This window comes from Oncorhynchus kisutch, unplaced genomic scaffold, assembly GCF_002021735.2.
Source record: "Oncorhynchus kisutch isolate 150728-3 unplaced genomic scaffold, Okis_V2 Okis04b-Okis11a_hom, whole genome shotgun sequence".
NCBI classification, from domain to species: domain Eukaryota; kingdom Metazoa; phylum Chordata; class Actinopteri; order Salmoniformes; family Salmonidae; genus Oncorhynchus; species Oncorhynchus kisutch.
In genome coordinates this window covers 1,918,776-1,944,832 of record NW_022261981.1, presented here as the reverse complement: position 1 = coordinate 1,944,832, position 26,057 = coordinate 1,918,776, and the positions used below count along the sequence as shown (strand labels likewise).

At 44.8% G+C, this 26,057-nt stretch overlaps 1 protein-coding gene across 1 annotated transcript in view; it reads left to right on the top strand.

Moving 5' to 3' along the window:
• Positions 1-26,057, top strand: part of LOC116359709 (protein eyes shut homolog) — a 181,388-nt gene that overhangs the window by 76,109 nt on the left and 79,222 nt on the right. Inside the window, exons 10-13 of the mRNA XM_031813048.1 lie at positions 5,171-5,262; positions 18,251-18,401; positions 19,960-20,072; positions 22,769-23,700. Coding sequence (XP_031668908.1) covers positions 5,171-5,262; positions 18,251-18,401; positions 19,960-20,072; positions 22,769-23,700 — 1,288 coding nt within the window. The remainder of the gene's footprint in view (positions 1-5,170; positions 5,263-18,250; positions 18,402-19,959; positions 20,073-22,768; positions 23,701-26,057) is intronic.

Sequence of the window (26,057 nt, the reverse complement as noted above, 5' to 3'; positions counted from 1 at the left end):
CTGATGTACCATGTATCAGACTCTTATCATCACCCTGTTCTGATGTAGCAGACTATTATCATCACCCTGTTCTGATGTAGCAGACTATTATCATCACCCTGTTCTGATGTACCATGTAGCAGACTATTATCATCACCCTGTTCTAATGTATCAGACTATTATCATCACCCTGTTCTGATGTAGCAGACTATTATCATCACCCTGTTCTGATGTAGCAGACTCTTATCATCACCCTGTTCTGATGTATCAGACTATTAACATCACCCTGTTCTGATGTAGCAGACTATTATCATCACCCTGTTCTGATGTACCATGTATCAGACTCTTATCATCACCCTGTTCTGATGTAGCAGACTATCATCACCCTGTTCTGATGTAGCAGACTATCATCACCCTGTTCTGATGTATCAGACTATTATCATCACCCTGTTCTGATGTATCAGACTATTATCATCACCCTGTTCTGATGTATCAGACTATTATCATCACCCTGTTCTGATGTAGCAGACTATTATCATCACCCTGTTCTGATGTAGCAGACTATTATCATCACCCTGTTCTGATGTACCATGTAGCAGACGATTATCATCACCCTGTTCTGATGTACCATGTATCAGACTATTATCATCACCCTGTTCTGATGCACCATGTAGCAGACTATTATCATCACCCTGTTCTGATGTAGCAGACTATTATCATCACCCTGTTCTGATGTACCATGTAGCAGACTATTATCATCACCCTGTTCTGATGTAGCAGACTATTATCATCACCCTGTTCTGATGTAGCAGACTATTATCATCACCCTGTTCTGATGTAGCAGACTATTAACATCACCCTGTTCTGATGTATCAGACTATTAACATCACCCTGTTCTGATGTAGCAGACTATTATCATCACCCTGTTCTGATGTACCATGTATCAGACTCTTATCATCACCCTGTTCTGATGTAGCAGACTATTATCATCACCCTGTTCTGATGTACCATGTATCAGACTCTTATCATCACCCTGTTCTGATGTAGCAGACTATCATCACCCTGTTCTGATGTAGCAGACTATCATCACCCTGTTCTGATGTATCAGACTATTATCATCACCCTGTTCTGATGTATCAGACTCTTATCATCACCCTGTTCTGATGTATCAGACTATTAACATCACCCTGTTCTGATGTAGCAGACTATTATCATCACCCTGTTCTGATGTACCATGTATCAGACTCTTATCATCACCCTGTTCTGATGTAGCAGACTATCATCACCCTGTTCTGATGTATCAGACTATTATCATCACCCTGTTCTGATGTATCAGACTATTATCATCACCCTGTTCTGATGTAGCAGACTATTATCATCACCCTGTTCTGATGTACCATGTAGCAGACTATTATCATCACCCTGTTCTGATGTACCATGTATCAGACTATTATCATCACCCTGTTCTGATGCACCATGTAGCAGACTATTATCATCACCCTGTTCTGATGTAGCAGACTATTATCATCACCCTGTTCTGATGTACCATGTAGCAGACTATTATCATCACCCTGTTCTGATGTAGCAGACTATTATCATCACCCTGTTCTGATGTAGCAGACTATTATCATCACCCTGTTCTGATGTAGCAGACTATTAACATCACCCTGTTCTGATGTATCAGACTATTAACATCACCCTGTTCTGATGTAGCAGACTATTATCATCACCCTGTTCTGATGTAGCAGACTATCATCACCCTGTTCTGATGTATCAGACTATTATCATCACCCTGTTCTGATGTAGCAGACTATTATCATCACCCTGTTCTGATGTAGCAGACTATTATCATCACCCTGTTCTGATGTACCATGTATCAGACTCTTATCATCACCCTGTTCTGATGTAGCAGACTATTATCATCACCCTGTTCTGATGTAGCAGACTATTATCATCACCCTGTTCTGATGTACCATGTATCAGACGATTATCATCACCCTGTTCTAATGTATCAGACTATTATCATCACCCTGTTCTGATGTAGCAGACTATTATCATCACCCTGTTCTGATGTACCATGTAGCAGACTATTATCATCACCCTGTTCTGATGTACCATGTATCAGACTCTTATCATCACCCTGTTCTGATGTAGCAGACTATTATCATCACCCTGTTCTAATGTATCAGACTATTTACATCACCCTGTTCTGATGTAGCAGACTCTTATCATCACCCTGTTCTGATGTATCAGACTATTAACATCACCCTGTTCTGATGTAGCAGACTATTATCATCACCCTGTTCTGATGTAGCAGACTATCATCACCCTGTTCTGATGTATCAGACTATTATCATCACCCTGTTCTGATGTATCAGACTATTATCATCACCCTGTTCTGATGTAGCAGACTATTATCATCACCCTGTTCTGATGTAGCAGACTATTATCATCACCCTGTTCTGATGTACCATGTAGCAGACTATTATCATCACCCTGTTCTGATGCACCATGTATCAGACTATTATCATCACCCTGTTCTGATGCACCATGTAGCAGACTATTATCATCACCCTGTTCTGATGCACCATGTAGCAGACTATTATCATCACCCTGTTCTGATGCACCATGTAGCAGACTCTTATCATCACCCTGTTCTGATGTAGCAGACTATTATCATCACCCTGTTCTGATGCACCATGTATCAGACTATTATCATCACCCTGTTCTAATGTATCAGACTATTATCATCACCCTGTTCTGATGTAGCAGACTCTTATCATCACCCTGTTCTGATGTATCAGACTATTAACATCACCCTGTTCTGATGTAGCAGACTATCATCACCCTGTTCTGATGTAGCAGACTATCATCACCCTGTTCTGATGTAGCAGACTATCATCACCCTGTTCTGATGTATCAGACTCTTATCATCACCCTGTTCTGATGTATCAGACTATTAACATCACCCTGTTCTGATGTATCAGACTATTAACATCACCCTGTTCTGATGTAGCAGACTATTATCATCACCCTGTTCTGATGTACCATGTATCAGACTCTTATCATCACCCTGTTCTGATGTATCAGACTATCATCACCCTGTTCTGATGTATCAGACTATTATCATCACCCTGTTCTGATGTACCATGTAGCAGACTATTATCATCACCCTGTTCTGATGTACCATGTAGCAGACTATTATCATCACCCTGTTCTGATGTACCATGTATCAGACTATTATCATCACCCTGTTCTGATGCACCATGTAGCAGACTATTATCATCACCCTGTTCTGATGTAGCAGACTATTATCATCACCCTGTTCTGATGTACCATGTAGCAGACTATTATCATCACCCTGTTCTGATGTAGCAGACTATTATCATCACCCTGTTCTGATGTAGCAGACTATTATCATCACCCTGTTCTGATGTAGCAGACTATTAACATCACCCTGTTCTGATGTATCAGACTATTAACATCACCCTGTTCTGATGTAGCAGACTATTATCATCACCCTGTTCTGATGTAGCAGACTATCATCACCCTGTTCTGATGTATCAGACTATTATCATCACCCTGTTCTGATGTAGCAGACTATTATCATCACCCTGTTCTGATGTAGCAGACTATTATCATCACCCTGTTCTGATGTACCATGTATCAGACTCTTATCATCACCCTGTTCTGATGTAGCAGACTATTATCATCACCCTGTTCTGATGTAGCAGACTATTATCATCACCCTGTTCTGATGTACCATGTATCAGACTCTTATCATCACCCTGTTCTGATGTAGCAGACTATTATCATCACCCTGTTCTAATGTATCAGACTATTTACATCACCCTGTTCTGATGTAGCAGACTCTTATCATCACCCTGTTCTGATGTATCAGACTATTAACACCACCCTGTTCTGATGTAGCAGACTATTATCATCACCCTGTTCTGATGTAGCAGACTATCATCACCCTGTTCTGATGTATCAGACTATTATCATCACCCTGTTCTGATGTATCAGACTATTATCATCACCCTGTTCTGATGTAGCAGACTATTATCATCACCCTGTTCTGATGTAGCAGACTATTATCATCACCCTGTTCTGATGTACCATGTAGCAGACTATTATCATCACCCTGTTCTGATGCACCATGTATCAGACTATTATCATCACCCTGTTCTGATGCACCATGTAGCAGACTATTATCATCACCCTGTTCTGATGCACCATGTAGCAGACTATTATCATCACCCTGTTCTGATGCACCATGTAGCAGACTCTTATCATCACCCTGTTCTGATGTAGCAGACTATTATCATCACCCTGTTCTGATGCACCATGTATCAGACTATTATCATCACCCTGTTCTAATGTATCAGACTATTATCATCACCCTGTTCTGATGTAGCAGACTCTTATCATCACCCTGTTCTGATGTATCAGACTATTAACATCACCCTGTTCTGATGTAGCAGACTATTATCATCACCCTGTTCTGATGTAGCAGACTATCATCACCCTGTTCTGATGTATCAGACTATTATCATCACCCTGTTCTGATGTAGCAGACTATTATCATCACCCTGTTCTGATGTAGCAGACTATTATCATCACCCTGTTCTGATGTAGCAGACTATTATCATCACCCTGTTCTGATGTACCATGTAGCAGACTATTATCATCACCCTGTTCTGATGCACCATGTATCAGACTATTATCATCACCCTGTTCTGATGCACCATGTAGCAGACTATTATCATCACCCTGTTCTGATGCACCATGTAGCAGACTATTATCATCACCCTGTTCTGATGCACCATGTAGCAGACTATTATCATCACCCTGTTCTGATGTAGCAGACTATTATCATCACCCTGTTCTGATGCACCATGTATCAGACTATTATCATCACCCTGTTCTGATGCACCATGTAGCAGACTATTATCATCACCCTGTTCTGATGCACCATGTAGCAGACTATTATCATCACCCTGTTCTGATGCACCATGTAGCAGACTATTATCATCACCCTGTTCTGATGTAGCAGACTATTATCATCACCCTGTTCTGATGCACCATGTATCAGACTATTATCATCACCCTGTTCTAATGTATCAGACTATTATCATCACCCTGTTCTGATGCACCATGCAGACTGTTTCTTCTCTGTACTGTGTTTCAGTATGTCTTCTCCTGTAACCGAGAGGAAGGGATCAGAAGGATCAATACATCCATCCGTGTTGACGACGGCAATCCATACATCGTCTACGTCAGGTGGGTTTACTTACTTAGGGATGTTGGGCCGCTTTCCCCGATACAGAATAAACCTAGTCCTCGACAAAAAAGTGCTTTGAATGGAGAATCAGGACTAGGTTTAATCTATGTCTGGGAAACCACCTCCTAAAGATCCAATGAAGCTGTTTTTATCTAAATATCAAATCATTTCTTGGTAACAATTAAGTACCTTACTGTGATTTGTTTTCAATTCAAATTCTTAGCAAAGAGCAATTTCTCAAGCAATAATTTTGCTAGGACTGCCTGGGAGTGGTCTGAGTGGGGAGGGGACACTGAAAACCAGCTGTTATAGGCAGAGGTTTGGAACTCTCTTTCTTGTTGGTCTATTAACTTATTTACGCTTGGTGATGTCACCAGCCAGGCCAAAACTCCATCCCACCAAATCAGGCTGAAATTTCAGCCGATCTTTTCAAACAACTCTTACACTAAAAGGGCAATATCATCATTTTCACAATTTCACAGTCTTATTCCAACCTCATAGTGTGGAAATGTATATAAAACACAGACAAATTCAGTGTTTGACTGCACTGGGCCTTTAATGAAAACATAAGCCTACTCCATAGAGGCTGGTACATGGTTAAAACAAGTTGTAACGAAGCATTATACCTGTAGGCCTAAAGAATCACCAAAATGGTTTACAAACCTGTAATGACATGGTAAATACAACATCATAAGTCTCATAGAATTAGCTTGAGATATGAATTTGTACCGATTGACATGCCCAATAGGTTCCTAAGTTGTTTTGGGGTGTCAAAATACAATATCTCCAGTGAATGACAAGAGTTAGGCTGTTTCAAAATGATAAACTGATCAGTGCTCTAAAGTAATAAAAGTGGCCCTGCAGCTTCAAAATGTTTCTCATTTAAGGCTAAGGGCTGCTGGCTGTGACTTGATGCCAATTCCTCATTTTAAGTGTATTAGTCTGTCATGTCTGTTTTTCAATTGAATAAAAACTAGCATCACTTGAAAATGCAACAGCAGCACAAATCCATCATTACGCCCTGGCAGCAGCCAGTGTAGAGACAGAGAGAGGGGAGAGGGAGAGCTGGCATAACCAGTATAGAGACAGAGAGAGGGAGAGCTGGCATAACCAGTATAGAGACAGAGAGAGGGAGAGCTGGCATAACCAGTATAGAGACAGAGAGAGGGAGAGCTGGCATAACCAGTGTAGAGACAGAGGGAGGGGAGAGGGAGAGATGGCATAACCAGTATAGAGACCGAGAGAGGGAGAGCTGGCATAACCAGTGTGGAGACAGAGGGAGGGGAGAGGGAGAGATGGCATAACCAGTATAGAGACCGAGAGAGGGAGAGCTGGCATAACCAGTGTAGAGACAGAGGGAGGGGAGAGGGAGAGCTGGCATAACCAGTGTAGAGCCTGAGAGAGGGAGAGCTGGCATAACCAGTGTAGAGACAGAGGGAGGGGAGAGGGAGAGCTGGCATAACCAGTGTAGAGACCGAGAGAGGGAGAGCTGGCATAACCAGTGTAGAGACCGAGGGAGGGAGAGCTGGCATAACCAGTGTAGAGACCGAGAGAGGGAGAGCTGGCATAACCAGTGTAGAGACAGAGAGAGGGAGGGCTGGCAGAACCAGTGTAGAGACAGAGAGAGGGAGAGCTGGCATAACCAGTGTAGAGACAGAGAGAGGGAGAGCTGGCATAACCAGTGTAGAGACAGAGAGAGGGGAGAGGGAGAGCTGGCATAACCAGTGTAGAGACAGAGGGAGGGGAGAGGGAGAGCTGGCATAACCAGTGTAGAGACAGAGGGAGGGAGAGCTGGCATAACCAGTGTAGAGACAGAGAGAGGGAGAGTTGGCATAACCAGTGTAGAGACAGAGGGAGGGGAGAGGGAGAGCTGGCATAACCAGTGTAGAGACAGAGAGAGGGGAGAGGGAGAGCTGGCATAACCAGTGTAGAGACAGAGGGAGGGGAGAGGGAGAGCTGGCATAACCAGTGTAGAGACAGAGGGAGGGAGAGCTGGCATAACCAGTGTAGAGACAGAGAGAGGGAGAGTTGGCATAACCAGTGTAGAGACAGAGGGAGGGGAGAGGGAGAGCTGGCATAACCAGTGTAGAGACAGAGGGAGGGGAGAGGGAGAGCTGGCATAACCAGTGTAGAGACAGAGAGAGGGGAGAGGGAGAGCTGGCATAACCAGTGTAGAGACAGAGAGAGGGGAGAGGGAGAGCTGGCATAACCAGTGTAGAGACAGAGAGAGGGAGGGCTGGAATAACCAGTGTAGAGACAGAGAGAGGGAGGGTTGGAATAACCAGTGTAGAGAGAGAGAGAGGGATGGCTGGAATAATCGGGGTAGAGAGAGAGAGAGGGAGGGAAGAGGGAGAGCTGGCATAATCAAATCAAATTGTATTGGTCACATACACATTGTTAGCGGATGTTATTGCGACTGGAGCGAAATGTGTGTGCTTCTAGTTCTGACAATGCAGTGATATCTAACAAGGAATTTAACAAATTCACAATGATTACGTTATACACACACAATGTAAGGAGATGGAATAAGAATATGTAAATACAAATATATGGATGTGCGATGGCCGTGTGGCATAGACAAGCTACAATAGATGGTATAAAATACTGTACATACATACATACATACATACATACATGCATACATGCATGCATACATACATACATACATACATACATACATACATACATACATACATTCATTCATTCATTCATTCATATTCATTCATTCATTCATTCATTCATTCATTCATTCATTCATTGGGGCGACAGGGTAGCCTAGTGGTTAGAGTGTTGGACTAGTAACTGGAAGGTTGCAAGTTCAAATCCCCAAGCTGACAAGGTACAAATCTGTCATTCTGCCCCTGAAAAGGCAGTTAACCCACTGTTCCTAGGCTGTCATTGAAAATAAGAATTTGTTCTTAACTGACTTGCCTGGTTAAATAAAGGTAAAATAAATAAAAAAGTACATACATACATATGAGATGAGTAATGTAGGATATGTAAACATTATTAAAGTGGTGTTATTTAAAGTGACTAGTGATACATTTATTAAATCCATTTATTTAAGTGGCCAGTGGTTTGAGTCTGTATGTTGGCAGCAGCCTCTTTATGTTAGTGATGGCTGTTTAACAGTCTGATGGCCTTGAGATAGAAGCTGTTTTTCAGTCTCTCGGTCCCAGCTTTGATGCACCTGTACTCACCTCGCCTTCTGGATGATAGCGGGGTGAACAGGCAGTGGTTCGGGTGGTTGTTGTCCTTGATTATCTTTTTGGCCTTCCTGTGCAACTGGGTCCTGGACTTCCTGATGAGCCGCCCCCAGGTGGTGAAGGTAGGAAACAACATCTCCACCCCACTGATCCTCAACACTGGGGCCCCACAATAGTGCATTCTCAGTGAAGTCCACAATCATCTCCTTTGTTTTGTTGACGTTGAGTGTGAGGTCATTTTCCTGACACCACACTCCGAGGGCCCTCACCTCCTCCCTGTTGGCTGTCTCATTGTTGTTGGTAATCAGGCCTACTACTGTAGTATCGTCTGCAAACTTGATTATTGAGTTGGAAGTGTGCGTGGCCACGCAGTCATTGGTGAACAGGGAGGACAGGAGAGGGCTGAGAACACACTATTGTGGGGTCCCAGTGTTGAGGATCAGTGGGGTGGAGATGTTGTTTCCTACCTTCACCACCTGGGGGCGGCCCATCAGGAAGTCCAGGACCCAGTTGCACAGGGTGGGGTTGAGACCCAGGGTCTAGAGCTTAATGACGAGTTTGGAGGGTACTATGGTGTTGAATGCTGAGCTGTAGTCAATGAACAGCATTCTTACATAGGTATTCCTCTTGTCCAGATGGGTTAGGGCCGTGTGCAGTGTGATGGCGATTGCATCGTCTGTGGACCTATTTGGGCGGTAAGCAAATTGGAGTGGGTCTAGGTTGTCAGGTAGAGTGGAGGTGATCTGATCCTTGACTAGTCTCTCAAAGCACTTCATGATGACAGAAGTGAGTGCAATGGGGCAATAGTCATTTATTTAAGTTACCTTAGATTTATTGTGAACAGGAACAATGCTGGCCATCTTGAAGCATGTCGGAAAAGCAGACTGGGATAAGGATTGATTGAATTTGTCCGTAAACACACCAGCCAGCTGGTCTGTGCATGTTCTGAGGACGCGGCTAGAGATGCCGTCTGGGCCGGCAGCCTTGCGAGGGTTAACACGTTTAAATGTTTTACTCATGTCGGCCATGGAGAAGGAGAGCCCACAGTCTATGGTAGCGGGCCGTGTCGGTGGCACTGTGTTGTCCTCAAAGCGCACAGAGAAGTTGTTTAGTTTGTCTGGGTGCAAGACGTCAATGTCTGCGACAGGGCTGGTTTTCTTTTTGTAATCCATGATTGACTGTAGACCCTGCCACATATGTCTCGTGTCTGAATCCGTTGAATTGCAACTCCACTTTGTCTCTATACTGACGCTTTGCTTGTTTGATTGCCTTGAGGAAGGAATAACTACACTGTTTGTATTCAGTCATGTTTCCAGGAGCCTTGCCATGATTAAATGCAGTGGTTCGTGGTTTCAGTTTTGCGTGAATGCTGCCATCAATCCACAGTTTCTGATTAGAGACAGAGGGATGGAGAGCTGGCATAACCAGTGTAGAGACAAAGGGAGGGAAGAGGGAGAGATGGCATAACCAGTGTAGAGATAGAGATAGAGAGAGGGAGGGCTGGAATAACCAGTGTAGAGAGAGAGGGAGGGAAGAGGAGAAAACAGGTCTCCAAGCTTCACCTCGACTAAAGCAAATCTTTAGTGATGGGCTGATGACCACAGCCTCCATCTCTGTCTGATCCAGAGATAGAGCCACCACTGGGACAAGGATGGGCCTCTATCCCTCCCTCCTTCCCTCTATCCATCCCCAACATCACTGCTTCACCCACCTGTCCACCAGCCTGCTTCATTATAACGTTTTAACCTTTTAATAGATCTTCCCGTCCAAGACACATTTCAATATGTTTAATAGAAATCCCCAGAGGCTGGGGCTGCATGGCTTCTGAAGGGTGGTGTCCCAAATGGACCTCTATTCCCTACAAAGTCCCATACTTTTGACAAAAGTAGTGCACTAAATTGGGAATAGGATGCCATTTGTAATGCTTCTCAAGGACTCTGTCTGTCTGAGGGGCCTGGTGCCCTCTGGCTAGAGGCCAGGCAGTCCTTTTTCTCTGGCAGAGCGATCCTAAATTAACCACCTCCCTCCCTCCTCCACATCCTCCCTCCCTCCTCCACATCCTCCATCTCTCTCTTTCCACGCCGACTCTGGAGGAAGGACTTAGGTAGCCCCGGGTCTCTCTCTCTTCTCTCTCACCCCGATAGTTGTGCCACAGCCACCAAACGCCACACAGCCAGCCTGCAAATGACAGGTTTAACAAATCAGGGTTGATTGCTTCCTAGACCTCCCTCCCTCTCTCCATCCTTCCATCCCTCCCCTCGACGACGGGGGGGGGGGGGTGTATCAGTAGGCACCAGGGAGGGAGGGATAGAGGGATGTAATGAAAGAGGGAGGAAGAGGAAGCACATCTGTGGACAGAGTACCCTCCAGCTGCACATAGTTATCCCAGAATCAGGTAATTATCTCCTCTCCCCTGTTGTTTGGAAAAGGGGCTGAATTAGCTTTGGAAATCTCCCAGTGGATCCTCACGGCTCGGCTCAGTGATGGCTCAGGCTCCAGTCCAGAGCAGGCTGGCTGTCCGACTCCAATACGCACAAGGTGTCTGAAGAGGGTAGGGGAGATGAGAAGGAAGAGGGGAGGGAAGAGGGGAAGGGAAGGAAGAGGGGAGGGAAGAAGGGAAGGAAGAGGGGCGGGAAGAGGGGAGGGAAGATGGGAAGGAAGAGGGGCAGGAAGAGGGGCAGGAAGAGGGGCAGGAAGAGGGGCAGGAAGAAGGGAAGGAAGAGGGGCAGGAAGAGGGGCAGGAAGAGGGGCAGGAAGAAGGGAAGGAAGAGGGGAAGGAAGAAGGGAAGGAAGAAGGGAGGGAAGAAGGGAAGGAAGAGTGGAAGGAAGAAGGGAAGGAAGAGGGGAAGGAAGAGGGGAGGGAAGAGGGGAGGGAAGAGGGGAAGGAAGAGGGGAGGGAAGAAGGGAAGGAAGAGGGGAGGGAAGAGGGGAGGGAAGAGGGGAGGGAAGAAGGGGAGGGGGGAGGGAAGAGGGAAGGAAGAGGGGAAGGAAGAGGGGAGGGAAGAGGGAAGGAAGAGGGGAGGGAAGAAGGGAAGGAAGAGGGGAGGGAAGAAGGGAGGGAAGAGGGGAGGGAAGAAGGGAGGGGGGAACAGGGGAGGTAAGTGGGGAGGGGAGAGGGGAGGTAAGTGGGGAGGGGAGGGAACAGGGGAGGTAAGTGGGGAGGGGAGAGGGGAAGGAAGTGGGGAGGGGAGGTAAGTGGGGAGGGGAGAGATGAGGGGAGGTAGGTGGGGAGGGGAGGGAACAGGGGAGGTAAGTGGGGAGAGGGGAAGGAAGTGGGGAGGGGAGGTAAGTGGGGAGGGGAGGGATGAGGGGAGGTAAGTGGGGAGGGGAGAGGGGAAGGAAGTGGGGAGGGGAGGTAAGTGGGGAGGGGAGGGATGAGGGGAGGGGAGAGGGGAAGGAAGTGGGGAGGGGAGGGATGAGGGGAGGTAAGTGGGGAAGGAAGAGGGGAAATGGAAGGGTATAATATAATAAAAGGGTATATGTGCCCAGAGGTAAGTGGAATAAAAAATACCTTGAGGTTAAATGTGACTCTGCTTCCCCGTCTCATCGGCCGGCCTTTTGTTGTGGTTGCTGCTGTTTATGATTGGTTTATTCTCATGGCACCCTAAATAGTTGAAATAGCTTATTGTAAAGGACTGTTGGGACAGAGATACATCCACATATATAATCATGTAGATTATGTACTGCATTTGAAAGACATGAGACCTTTTTCTAAAATCTCCATACCACCAGAGTCAAAATGATCAGATAGGAAGTAAAAAATAAACTTTTAATTAATATATCAGTCTACATGACATGATACCTGCTGTATCTGAAGTCCATCCTTACATATCATTACATGATACCTGCTGTATCTGAAGTCCATCCTTACATATCATGACATGATACCTGCTGTATCTGAAGTCCATCCTTACATAACATGACATGATACCTGCTCTATCTGAAGTACATCCTTACATATCATGACATGATACCTGCTATATCTGAAGTCCATCCTTACATATCATGACATGATACCTGCTGTATCTGAAGTACATCCTTACATATCATGACATGATACCTGCTGTATCTGAAGTCCATCCTTACATATCATGACATGATACCTGCTGTATCTGAAGTAAATCCTTACATATCATGACATGATACCTGCTGTATCTGAAGTACATCCTTACATATTTTTTATTTTATTTTTATTTCACCTTTATTTAACCAGGTAGGCTAGTTGAGAACAAGTTCTCATTTGCAACTGCGACCTGGCCAAGATAAAGCATAGCAGTGTGAGCAGACAACAAAGAGTTACACATGGAGTAAACAATTAACAAGTCAATAACACAGTAGAAACCAAAGGGGTCTATATACAATGTGTGCAAAAGGCATGAGGAGGTAGGCAAATAATTACAATTTTGCAGATTAACACTGGAGTGATGAATGATCAGATGGTCATGTACAGGTAGAGATATTGGTGTGCAAAAGAGCAGAAAAGTAAATAAATAAAAACAGTATGGGGATGAGGTAGGTGAGAAAGGGTGGGCTATTTACCAATAGACTATGTACAGCTGCAGCGATCGGTTAGCCGCTCAGATAGCTGATGTTTGAAGTTGGTGAGGGAGATAAAAGTCTCCAACTTCAGCGATTTTTGCAATTCGTTCCAGTCACAGGCAGCAGAGTACTGGAACGAAAGGCGGCCAAATGAGGTGTTGGCTTTAGGGATGATCAGTGAGATACACCTGCTGGAGCGCGTGCTACGGATGGGTGTTGCCATCGTGACCAGTGAGCTGAGATAAGGCGGAGCTTTACCTAGCATGGACTTGTAGATGACCTGGAGCCAGTGGGTCTGGCGACGAATATGTAGCGAGGGCCAGCCGACTAGAGCATACAAGTCGCAGTGGTGGGTGGTATAAGGTGCTTTAGTGACGAAACGGATGGCACTGTGATAGACTGCATCCAGTTTGCTGAGTAGAGTGTTGGAAGCCATTTTGTAGATGACATCGCCGAAGTCGAGGATCGGTAGGATAGTCAGTTTTACTAGGGTAAGCTTGGCGGCGTGAGTGAAGGAGGCTTTGTTGCGGAATAGAAAGCCGACTCTTGATTTGATTTTCGATTGGAGATGTTTGATATGAGTCTGGAAGGAGAGTTTGCAGTCTAGCCAGACACCTAGGTACTTATAGACGTCCACATATTCTAGGTCGGAACCATCCAGGGTGGTGATGCTAGTCGGGCATGCGGGTGCAGGCAGCGACCGGTTGAAAAGCATGCATTTGGTTTTACTAGCGTTTAAGAGCAGTTGGAGGCCACGGAAGGAGTGTTGTATGGCATTGAAGCTTGTTTGGAGGTTAGATAGCACAGTGTCCAAAGACGGGCCGAAGGTATATAGAATGGTGTCGTCTGCGTAGAGGTGGATCAGGGAATCGCCCGCAGCAAGAGCAACATCATTGATATACACAGAGAAAAGAGTCGGCCCGAGAATTGAACCCTGTGGCACCCCCATAGAGACTGCCAGAGGACCAGACAGCATGCCCTCCGATTTGACGCACTGAACTCTGTCTGCAAAGTAATTGGTGAACCAGGCAAGGCAGTCATCCGAAAAACCGAGGCTCCTGAGTCTGCCGATAAGAATATGGTGATTGACAGAGTCGAAAGCCTTGGCAAGGTCGATGAAGACGGCTGCACAGTACTGTCTTTTATCGATGGCGGTTATGATATCGTTGAGTACCTTGAGTGTGGCTAAGATGCTATTGCAGTCCGCCACAGGATGTTTTTGTGCTGGTCGAGGGCAGTCAGGTCTGGGGTGAACCAAGGGCTGTATCTGTTCTTAGTTCTGCATTTTTTGAACGGAGCATGCATATCTAAAATGGTGAGGAAGTTACTTTTAAAGAATGACCAGGCATCCTCAACTGACGGGATGAGGTCGATGTCCTTCCAGGATACCCGGGCCAGGTCGATTAGAAAGGCCTGCTCACAGAAGTGTTTTAGGGAGCGTTTGACAGTGATGAGGGGTGGTCGTTTGACTGCGGCTCCGTAGCGGATACAGGCAATGAGGCAGTGATCGCTGAGATCCTGGTTGAAGACAGCGGAGGTGTATTTGGAGGGCCAGTTGGTCAGGATGACGTCTATGAGGGTGCCCTTGTTTACAGAGTTAGGGTTGTACCTGGTGGGTTCCTTGATGATTTGTGTGAGATTGAGGGCATCTAGCTTAGATTGTAGGACTGGCGAGGTGTTAAGCATATCCCAGTTTAGGTCACCTAACAGAACAAACTCTGAAGCTAGATGGGGGGCGATCAATTCACAAATGGTGTCCAGGGCACAGCTGGGAGCTGAGGGGGGTCGGTAGCAGGTGGCAACCGTGAGAGACTTATTTCTGGAGAGAGTAATTTTCAAAATTAGTAGTTCGAACTGTTTGGGTATGGACCTGGAAAGTATGACATTACTTTGCAGGCTATCTCTGCAGTAAACTGCAACTCCGCCCCCTTTGGCAGTTCTATCTTGACGGAAGATGTTATAGTTGGGTATGGAAATCTCTGAATTGTTGGTGGCCTTCCTGAGCCAGGATTCAGACACAGCAAGGACATCAGGGTTAGCAGAGTGTGCTAAAGCAGTGAGTAAAACAAACTTAGGGAGGAGGCTTCTGATGTTGACATGCATGAAACCAAGGCTTTTTCGATCACAGAAGTCAACAAATGAGGGTGCCTGGGGACATGCAGGGCCTGGGTTTACCTCCACATCACCCGCAGAACAGAGAAGGAGTAGTATGAGGGTGCGGCTAAAGGCTATCAAAACTGGTCGCCTAGAGCGTTGGGGACAGAGAATAAGAGGAGCAGGTTTCTGGGCATGGTAGAATATATTCAGGGCATAATGCGCAGACAGGTGGGGTGCGGGTACAGCGGAGGTAAGCCCAGGCACTGGGTGATGATGAGGGAGGTTGTATCTCTGGACATGCTGGTAGTAATGTGTGAGGTCACCGCATGTGTGGGAGGTGGGACAAAGGAGTTATCAGGGGCGTGAAGAGTGGAACTAGGGGCTCCATTGTGAACTAAAACAATGATAACTAACCTGAACAACAGTATACAAGGCATATTGACATTTGAGAGAGACATACAGCGAGGCATACAGTAATCACAGGTGTTGAATTGGGAAAGCTAGCTAAAACAGTAGGTGAGACAACAGCTAATCAGCTAGCACAACAACAGCAGGTAAAATGGCGTAGACTAGGCAATGGGGCCAACAGATAGAACAAACAAGCAGAATGGAGTACCGTGATTAATGGACAGTCCAGCGTGCATCAGCTATGTAGCCAAGAGATCAGTGTCCAGGGGGCAGCGGTGGATGGGGCAGGGAAGCTGGCCTGGCGAGTGTTATCCAGGTAAAAAAAAACTAACAAGAAGAGAGAGAACGTGAAAGAGGGGGAGGGTGATGGAAAGAGAGGGGGAGTGAGTGAATGAGTGAGTGAATGAGTGAGTGAATGAGTGAATGAGTGAATGAGTGAGTGAGTGAGTGAGTGAGTGAGTGAGTGAGAGAGAGAGGAGGGGGGGCGGACAGACGGAATGGACGGACGAAGCTTGCCTTACAATATCCTCTCACATGCCACTCCAACTGTGTCATTTTGAAATGAATGAGGATAGCTGGCTGAAGATGGAGGGAGACGAGAGGATGTTGTTTGTGACTCTGTCACGGTTGAGCATCCAATCAACAGAGACATATTTGTAATCAAGTGGAAGAGAAAAGCTACTATTGGAACTAAATTATCGAGTCCCAAATGGCACCCTATTCCCTATATGCCCTGGTCAAAAGTAGTGCCCTATACAGGGAATAGGGTGGCATTTGGAACATATCCACATAAAAACATCTGGTAATTATAACACAGCTTCAACCTAACCACTGTAATCTCACATCGTGACTCTTAAGTCAACAGGCCATGTTGGTGCTTGTTGCAACCCTGATGAAGCTCTTTCCACCCAAAACATTACTTATAAGATATCCATTACATTGTGGGACGATGTTCAACATTACCAAAGTGCTGGAGTTTCAACATCATTTAGGTTGTACAAGCCAGAAGTTGAAATGAAAGTTGATGTAGCAGTTGATGTTGCAGCATGTGTCACGTAGCTACAACGTTAGTCCAGAGGGGTAATATCCTACATTCAACTCAATACAGTACACAATATACACGACAATATACACGACAGGACCAAACGTATGTGGATACCATCTCGTCAAACATCTCATTCCAAAATCATGGGCATTAATATGGAGTTGGTCCCCCCTTTGCTGCTATAACAGCCTCCACTCTTCTGGGAAGGCTTTCCACTAGATGTTGCTGCAGGGACGTGCTTCAATTCAGCCACGAGCATTAGTGAGGTCGGGCACTGATGTTGGGCTTTTAGGCCTGGCTCGCAGTCGGCGTTGCAATTCATCTCAATGGTGTTCGATGGGGTTACGGTCAGGGCTCTGTGCAGACCAGTCAAGTTCTTCCACAACTATCTTGACAAACCTTTTCTGTATGGACCTCACTTTGTGCACGGGGGCATTTTCATGCTGAAACTGGAAAGGGCTTTCCCCTAACTGTTGCCACAAAGTTGGAAGCACAGAATAGTATAGAATGTCATTGTGTACTGTAGCTTTAAGATTTCCCTTCACTGGAACTAAGCGGCCCGAAACATGAAAAACCGCCCCAGACCATTATTCCTCCTCCACCAAAACACTATACATGTGGGCAGGTAGCATTCGTTCCATCAGACTACCAGATGGTAAAGTGTGAATCATCACTCCAGAGAACGTGTTTCCACTGCTCCAGAGTCCAATGGTGGCGAGCTTTACACCACTCCAGCCGACTCTTGGCATTGCGCATGGTGATGCAAGGCTTGTGTTGGGCTGCTGGGTCCATGAAAACCCATTTCATGAAGCTCCTGACGAACGGTTATTGTGACGTAGCTTCCAGAGGCAGTTTAGATCTCGGTAGTGAGTGTTGTAACCAAGGACAGGCTACGCTTTTCAGCGGTCCCTTTCTGTGAGCTTGTGTGGCCTACCAATTCATAGCTGAGCCGTTATTTGCTCCTAAACATTTCCACTTCACAACAACAGCACTTACAGTTCACCGGGGCAGCTCTAGCAGGGCAGAGGCCAATCTACTGCCAAATGTTTGGCAATGGCGATTGCATGGCTGTGTGCTCAATTTTATACACATGTCAACAATGGATGTGGCTGAAATAGCCGAATCCACAAATTTGAAGGGGTGGCCACATACTTTTGTATATATAGTGTATACCTGGTATATATAGTGTATACCTGGTAAATATAGTGTATACCTGGTATATATAGTGTATACCTGGTATCCTTGGAAACACTGGTCTTATTCATTAGTACCCTTCTCACTCAGCTCAACCTGTTTTCTGTGTGAAAATATTAAGAAGGCAAAACAGTCATGAAATAAGCATTAGGAAAGCTGTTAAAGTAATTGTGTACTCCTCAGGCAAGCCTAATAGAAACCTATTACAATAAGGCAGTTTAGTCTTATAATGTCCATTGGTGATATTTATGTAAAACACCATCATTAGTTTTGAATATTTACGTTCATTAAGCTAACATATTACAACCCTTTAAAAATGTTGGTTTTCTAATAATACAGAGACTATTCCAATATGACATGTATTTATTTTTATTTTTTATGTCTGGTTTGGAAATGGATATTGAGAAACTCTGTATTTCCTGTGAACATATTTCCTGTGAACATATTTATTGTTAACATTTTTCTTGTGAACATATTTCTTGTGGACATTTGTTACAGACAACACCTGGCACCATGCGAAGCGGAGGTGGTCGTGTCTGGGTATGAGAGAGTCAGAAGCCAGCCCAGCAACTACTGGTCAGGACTCACCATACAGAGAACGAGCCATCTGTTTATAGGGGGCTTGCCTCGTCGATACCTGCCATATCAGGTGAGTTAGTGTGGTTTCTGAGGTCTATACCCATTGACAATACATATCGGTAGTAATATGTGTAGATGTTATATATACTATATCATTTAATCCCTATCAAATCCAAATAAAATCTCATTTTATCCCACTTTGTAACAGTAAATGTGTTTATTTTTATAATTTTTGTAGGCATTGTGCATGCTCTTTCTTTTGTCGCTGACACAACCTCCTCTCCTTGGAGTGTAAATGAAGTGCAATTTACTACAATTTACTACATACATAATACCCAAGTGTTTAACATAATACGAAGTTTATGGTACTTCTATTGTATTACATAGAATCCTGTTGTATACCATTTGCTCCAGTACTCTTCATAGGCATAGTGTAAAACACCCTATTCCCTATATAGTGCACCACTTTTGAATACAGCCCAATGGGTCCTTGGCAAAAGTAAGTAGTACACTATGTAGTGAGTATGGGGTAATGAGGGGTACGCCCTATAGCTGCAGTATGACATCATACAACCCTAAGTGTCTGGTATTGAATTAGCCGAGTCAGGAATAATGTAATGTATGTCAAGGATAATGTAATGCATGTCAAGGATAATGTAATGCATGTCAGGGATAATGTAATGTATGTCAAGGATAATGTAACACGTGTCATGGATAATGTAACATATGTCAGGGGTAATGTAATGTATGTCAGGGGTAATGTAATGCATGCCAGGGATAATATAACACATGTCAGGGGTAATGTCATGCATGTCAGGGATAATGAAATGTATGTCAGGGATAATGTAATGTATGTCAGGGGTAATGTAACACATGTCAGGGATAATGTAACATATGTCATGGGGTAATGTAGCATATGTCAGGGATAATGTAACATATGTCAGGGGTAATGTAATGCATGCCATGGATAATATAACGTATGTCAGGGGTAATGTAATGCTTGCCAGGGATAATATAATGCATGCCAGGGGTAATGTAATCTATGTCAGGGATAATGTAATGTATGTCAGGGATAATATAATGTATGTCAGGGATAATGTCATGTATGTCGTGGGGTAATGTAACATATGCCAGGGATAATGTAACGCATGTCAGGGGCAATGTAACGCATGTCAGGGATAATGTAACGTATGTCAAGGGTAATGTAATGCATGTCAGGGATAATGTTACACATGTCAGGGATAATGTACTGTATGCCAGGGATAATGTACTGTATGTCAGGGATAATGTAACATATGTCAGGGATAATGTAACGTATGCAATGGACAAGGTTCTAAAGAGGGTCTTGTACTACTATAGTGATACGTTATACAAGGATTACGTTATACAAGTATCCTTGTGCCTAAAATGTGACACTCCTACAAGATGATGGCTTGGTTATTAGGTTCCTTCCAATATGTTGACAACATCAGTCAGTTCTACAGTATATTAGTTTTCAGTGATGTGTGTCCTGGTTACCTACCTTATTGAAAGCAACAGTCTAATAAAGTATTGTAGTGATGTGTGTCCTGGTAGCCTACCTTATTGAAAGCAACAGTCTAAAAAAGTATTGTTTCTGTCACCCTAAGGGAGCCCAACCCTTCTCCAACTACACCGGCTGCGTAGAAATAATTGAAATTAATAAGCTGCGGGGATTCTACACATCCAGTGCCGTTGCCGGCAGCAACGTAGACAACTGCAGGTAAAATAATTAGATTTTCAAAGAGTCACTGGACTTAATAATATTTGTTTTCCCTCTTTTGGGGCCCATTTGTCCTCCAGTGTTCCTGTTTGAAAGAAATAAAGAACTGTAAGCATCACGCACATACACACTGGCACACTCACATGCTCACACACTCACACACACACTCAAACACTCACACTCAAACACTGGCACACTCACATGGTCACACACACTCACACACACACTCAAACACTCACACAGGCACACTGGCACACTCACATGGTCACACACACTCACACACATACACTCACACACACACTCACACTCACACACACACTCAAACACTCACACAGGCACACAAGCGCATACAGACATCAATCTCAAATCATGTTTACATGCGAGGTGTGGGTGGGGGCACAGCCTTATATAAAATGCTTTAACATTATAGTGTGGTAAATCATCAGTTGTATCACCAACAGTAGATACAGTCTGTAGTGGCGATTCCCTATGATCTGCCACTGGCACAGGAGAGAGCTGTCCATAACATGTCCACAAACATCAGCTTTCTAAACTTTTTTTTACTCTTTTCGGGGTGAATTTCTCATTTATTGGCATATAAAATATAAATTGCTCCAAAACACATATTCCTATATAAAAGGTGCAGAGGGATGCATTCTATAAGCTGTGATACGGTAACAACTGCATGTGCTCTCCTCACCTGTGATAACCCTTCCTGGTCACCTGTGTTACCTATATGTACACACGTGACCAGTAACCCATGACCCCAAAATATAGTGCCCTCTAGTGCACAAAACAAGTAAAAATAACCCTTGACAGACAACTCATACACAACACATAAACAAGCCAAAACGGCTCCTACACAGTCAATATATGATGTGACCATTGTCTGAACACCACAGCCATGGACTGGAACACGATGGTGAGGAACAATGGTGTTCCATTGGTTGAAGGCTTGTTCTTAGTGTTCTTTATTGGAGTGTGTTGATTGGATGGGCTGCTGCACTCACTGTGACACACACACACACACACACACACAAAGAGATGCTCTGCTTTTTTGACATCACACTCCACAAAGCAAGTCCTGCAGGCTCTAGTTTTATCTTATCTTGGTTATTATCTAGTGATGTGGTCGAGTGCTGCAAAGATATACCTAGTTAAGCTGCAGCTGACCGAGAGCAGAGCAGCACGTCTTGTTCTTCAGTTTAATCAGAGGGCTGATATAAATACTATGCATGCCAGTCTCTCTTGGCTAAGAGTTGAGGAGAGACTGACTGCATCACTTCTTTTTTTAATAAGAAACATGAATGTGTTGGAAATTCCTAATTGTTTGCATAGTCAACTTACACACAGCTCTGACACACACTTACCCCACCAGACATGCCACCAGGGGTCTTTTCACAGTCCCCAGGTCCAGAACAAATTCAAGAAAACGTACAGTATTTTACAGAGCCATTGGAATGCATGGAACTCCCTTCCATCTTATACAGCGCAAGTGAACAGCCAACCTGGTTTCAACGCCTCTCCCCCATGTGACCTACTTGTAGTGTGTATGTACTGACATGTATGTGGAACTAATAGATGCACACACACGTTGTGAAGTCTTTTGTCTGTAATGTATTTTCCGTGATGCTTCGGGCCCCAGTAAGACTAGCTGTCGTCATTGGTGTCGGCTCTCTGATTCAGAGGGGTTGGGTTAAATGACTCCTTCACCTCTCTTATTCAGAGGGGTTGGGTTAAATGACTCCTTCGCCTCTCTGATTCAGAGGGGTTGGGTTAAATGACTCCTGCACCTCTCTGATTCAGAGGGGTTGGGTTAAATGCGAAGACACATTTCAGTTGAATGCATTCAGTTGAACAACTGACTAGGTATCCCCCTTTGCCTTTGCCTTAGCTAATGGGGATCTTAATAAATCAACACACTGTGTAAAAAACCCTTGCTGATCCCTGTGTGTGGATTAAATTAGGGCTGGTCCCAAATGATACTATGTTCCCTATTTACTAGCCTACTTTTGACCAGAGCTCATAGGCTTAGGCCATTGTGCACTATGTAGGGAATAGGCTGCCTTTGTGACTCATGCTATATGTTGAGATTCCTAAATATCTGCCCATTGTGTAAGTAATTAATTGATTGTGGTTCCTGTGGGATCGCTGCAGTTAAACCATGAATGTATTATGATGCCTGTTACTATGAGGCAGAAAACACTGACCTTCATCACATGATGAACACGTGTATCATGGAGGGCCTGTATACAGACAGTTAGGAGTTGTTTATCACAAAGCCTATTTTCAGGACAGTGGTCTTGGTTGTTTTTATTGATATCACTGCATTATGTATTTGCTGTGTTTAAATCTATATTTGGATTCAACAGAGTGCTACCGTGTGAGCCCTTACAAAACTGTTTTTCACTCTACTGGTCAATGCCAATAGATTTTCTGGTAACGTTTTACATGAAGATATGTACAGCTTTTGAGTAGTACTGTTAATACTGCCAGTGCAGCCTTCAGCTCAGTATTCCTTGGCAAGAGGCTGTGACAAGCACACAATTTCAACTGTTTATTGTAGATATATAAACTAGAAACGAATAATGAACAGTTTCTAACCTACTTATAGAGTTTGTCCTTTATGATGTATACTTCATGTAAAGTCTTCCTTTCTTTTGGTGAGTTATTGTATTCTATGAATACTATTCCAGGTCCCCACCAGGTACCCCAGATGCCTTCACTAGAAGTCCATATGATTGGACCACCATATCCACCACTCTCCGCCCCTGGCAACTGGCTCCTACCAGTCCCTGGCAACCGGCTCCCTCCAGTCCCTGGCAACCGGCTCCCTCCAGTCCCTGGCAACCAAGACCAGTTCCTACCAGTCCCTGGCAACCAAGACCAGCTCCTACCCGTCCCAGGCAACCAAGTCCAGTTCCTACCCGTCCCAGGCAACCAAGTCCAGTTCCTACCCGTCCCAGGCAACCAAGTCCAGTTCCTACCCGTCCCAGGCAACCAAGTCCAGTTCCTACCCGTCCCAGGCAACCAAGTCCAGTTCCTACCAGTCCCAGGCAACAAAGTCCAATTCCTACCCGTCCCAGGCAACCAAGTCCAGTTCCTACCCGTCCCAGGCAACCAAGTCCAGTTCCTACCCGTCCCAGGCAACCAAGTCCAGTTCCTACCCGTCCCAGGCAACCAAGTCCAGTTCCTACCAGTCCCAGGCAACCAAGTCCAGTTCCTACCCGTCCCAGGCAACCAAGTCCAGTTCCTACCCGTCCCTGGCAACCAAGTCCAGTTCCTACCAGTCCTTGGCAACCAAGTCCAGTTCCTACCCGTCCCTGGCAACCAGCTCCCACACGTCCCTGGCAACCAGCGCCTACCCGGCACTGGCAAACAGCCACTACCCGCCCTCGGCCACCACTACCAGCTCTTACTCGTCCCTGGCAACCAGCTCCTACCCATTCCCCACCACCAGCCCCTACCCAGCCACCAACAGCTCCCATGCAGCCACCACCACCACCAGTCTGCCATGCTGCCCTCTGTCTTAACGGTGGGACCTGCCATGAGCTGCAGAGGCCCAGTGGAGCTCTGTCCTTCTACTGCGACTGCCCCCTACACTTCACTGGACGCTTCTGTGAGAAAGGTAGGTCTATGATTCTGTTACATACTATTTATACTAGGTAGCATACAAGTAGAATACAGCAGTGTATTGGCACTAAAAGTGTAACCACTTTGGTGGCATATGCTCCTAAATAAATCATTTTCTGTGCGACCTGGAATTTTAATTTGGGAACACCAGTGTGCCTAGAATTAAAATCACCCAGATAATAATTGTTGTAATGATTAAGCTTCGCTTTACCGCGGCCTCCGAGTGCCACAGAGTCCTCTCTCCCTCTGCGGCTGCTTGCTTCCTGTTCTCTGACCACACACACCAAGCCCCGCCTCCTGTCACTCAAGCAGGCAGTACACAGCTCCTCCATGCTGTTTATTCTCTCAGCATGCTGTCAATTTATCCACTCTACCAAAACAAGAACGATGCTGCTTTCCACATGACTTCTACATGTGAATCCAGATGTTTTCTATGTTATACTATTATTTTGTGTATCTTGCTCTGTGCAAAATGCTAATTAGTTAGTTACGGTAGCTAGCGTGTGCCTAGCATAATGCTAATCCCAAACTAGCTAAATGCCATTTAGCTAAATGCTCTAGCTGGGGCAAAGCAAACGTTAGATCTAATACAGGCTGGTACCAGTAGTGATCAGCATATTGTTTGTGCTATGGCATGTTCTGAATCAGGTAGCCTATTATTTAAAATATTTGTCAAAATATAACATCTATATTAAAATGTGATTAGGGTCCCCTGGGAAACACTGACAAACACTTTGGTTCCTACCCTGTCATAACTCCTACCTGGCTTTGTCATGTGTTTTCATGCCAAATAACACCAACCATAGAATTACAATGATCATTATATTAAGAGGATTCAAACCGTTTACCCCAGTGTTTTGATCTATATCACAAGTCAAATCACAATTAGATTTGTTTTGCCCATATCGCACTAACAACCTGGTAGCTTAAATGGTACCAGTAAATGCAAAAGTTTGGTGGGACAGAAAGAAACAACAAGTGATATTTTTTTCTTCATGAGATGTGCTTAAAAATGAATTAGGATTCACATAGGCCCAATGTAGGCTATGTCTCAATCAATTAAAAATGAATTAGGATTCACATAGGCCCAATGTAGGCTATGTCTCAATCAATTAAAAATGAATTAGGATTCACATAGGCCCAATGTAGGCTATGTCTCAATCAATTAAAAATTATGTGGTGCTCCTAAATTTTTAAGATAGGAGAACCAGTCCTACAAATTAAAAATTACGTGTTGCTCCTAACTTTTTGAAAATAGGAGAACCAGTGCTTCCAATGAAATTCCGAGCCCTTTGTATTGGGCATGCTTTCTATGTGGTATGCTACTGTACTAGTATGGAGATTTATCTGGGTTCCTCTGTGAGAAAGGTAGGCTTCTAATACCCTTTTCACACTATCATGCCACTCAAACCGTAGGCCTACTGTGTTTACTCTAATATCTTCCTTTCACATTGTCCATTCCTGCACATTTCCAACAACTAAGGTGGTGGATCCATAACCAAACCAGCACAGTACAGCTTGGCTCGGTTAGGCTCAGTTCATTCATGTGAAGAGGATATACTGTAACTCTCCCAGACCTCCACACTGTCTCAGTAGTTCCCTCTGTAGCCTACAGCCCCTCTTGGGATCACTTCCTCTTTTCAACCAAAGGCCTCAGAGGAATACAGATTTAATACAAATTGGGAATTAGGATTAAAAATAGTAATCCACACTGAGTGACTGACACCATGACTGTGTCCCAAATGGAACCCTATTCCCTACATTGTGGGCCCTGGTCAAGAGTAGTACACTTCATATGGAATAGGGTTCAATTTGGGACGTAGCCCATAACACCAGTTGAGTGAGTGAGAGAAACAGGGAGAGCGAGAGACAAACACAGAAAGACAGGTTTGGTATTATTAAGGATGTCAATTATTCATAGTGCGTCTAATGAAAGGATCCATACGAGCAGCTTGGCGTTGATCATCCCAAAGCTCGCCCATGATCACCTTTAACCCTCGCTGCAAATGACCTTGCTACTCACATCGCAGATGCCAGATTCTGTGTCTAACCCCCTCCATCGCCCCACACCACCCTACTACCACTCTGAACTCTTTGGATTCTGTGTCTAACCGCCTCCATCCCCACCTACTATCACCCTGCTACTCTGAACTCTTTGGATTCTATGTCTGACCCCTCCATCCCCACCTACTATCACCCTGCTACTCTGAACTCTTTGGATTCTATGTCTGACCCCTCCATCCCCACCTACTACCACCCTGCCACTCTGAACTCTTTGGATTCTGTGTCTGACCCCTCCATCCCCAACTACTACCACCCTGCTACTCTAAACTCTTTGGATTCTGTGTCTGA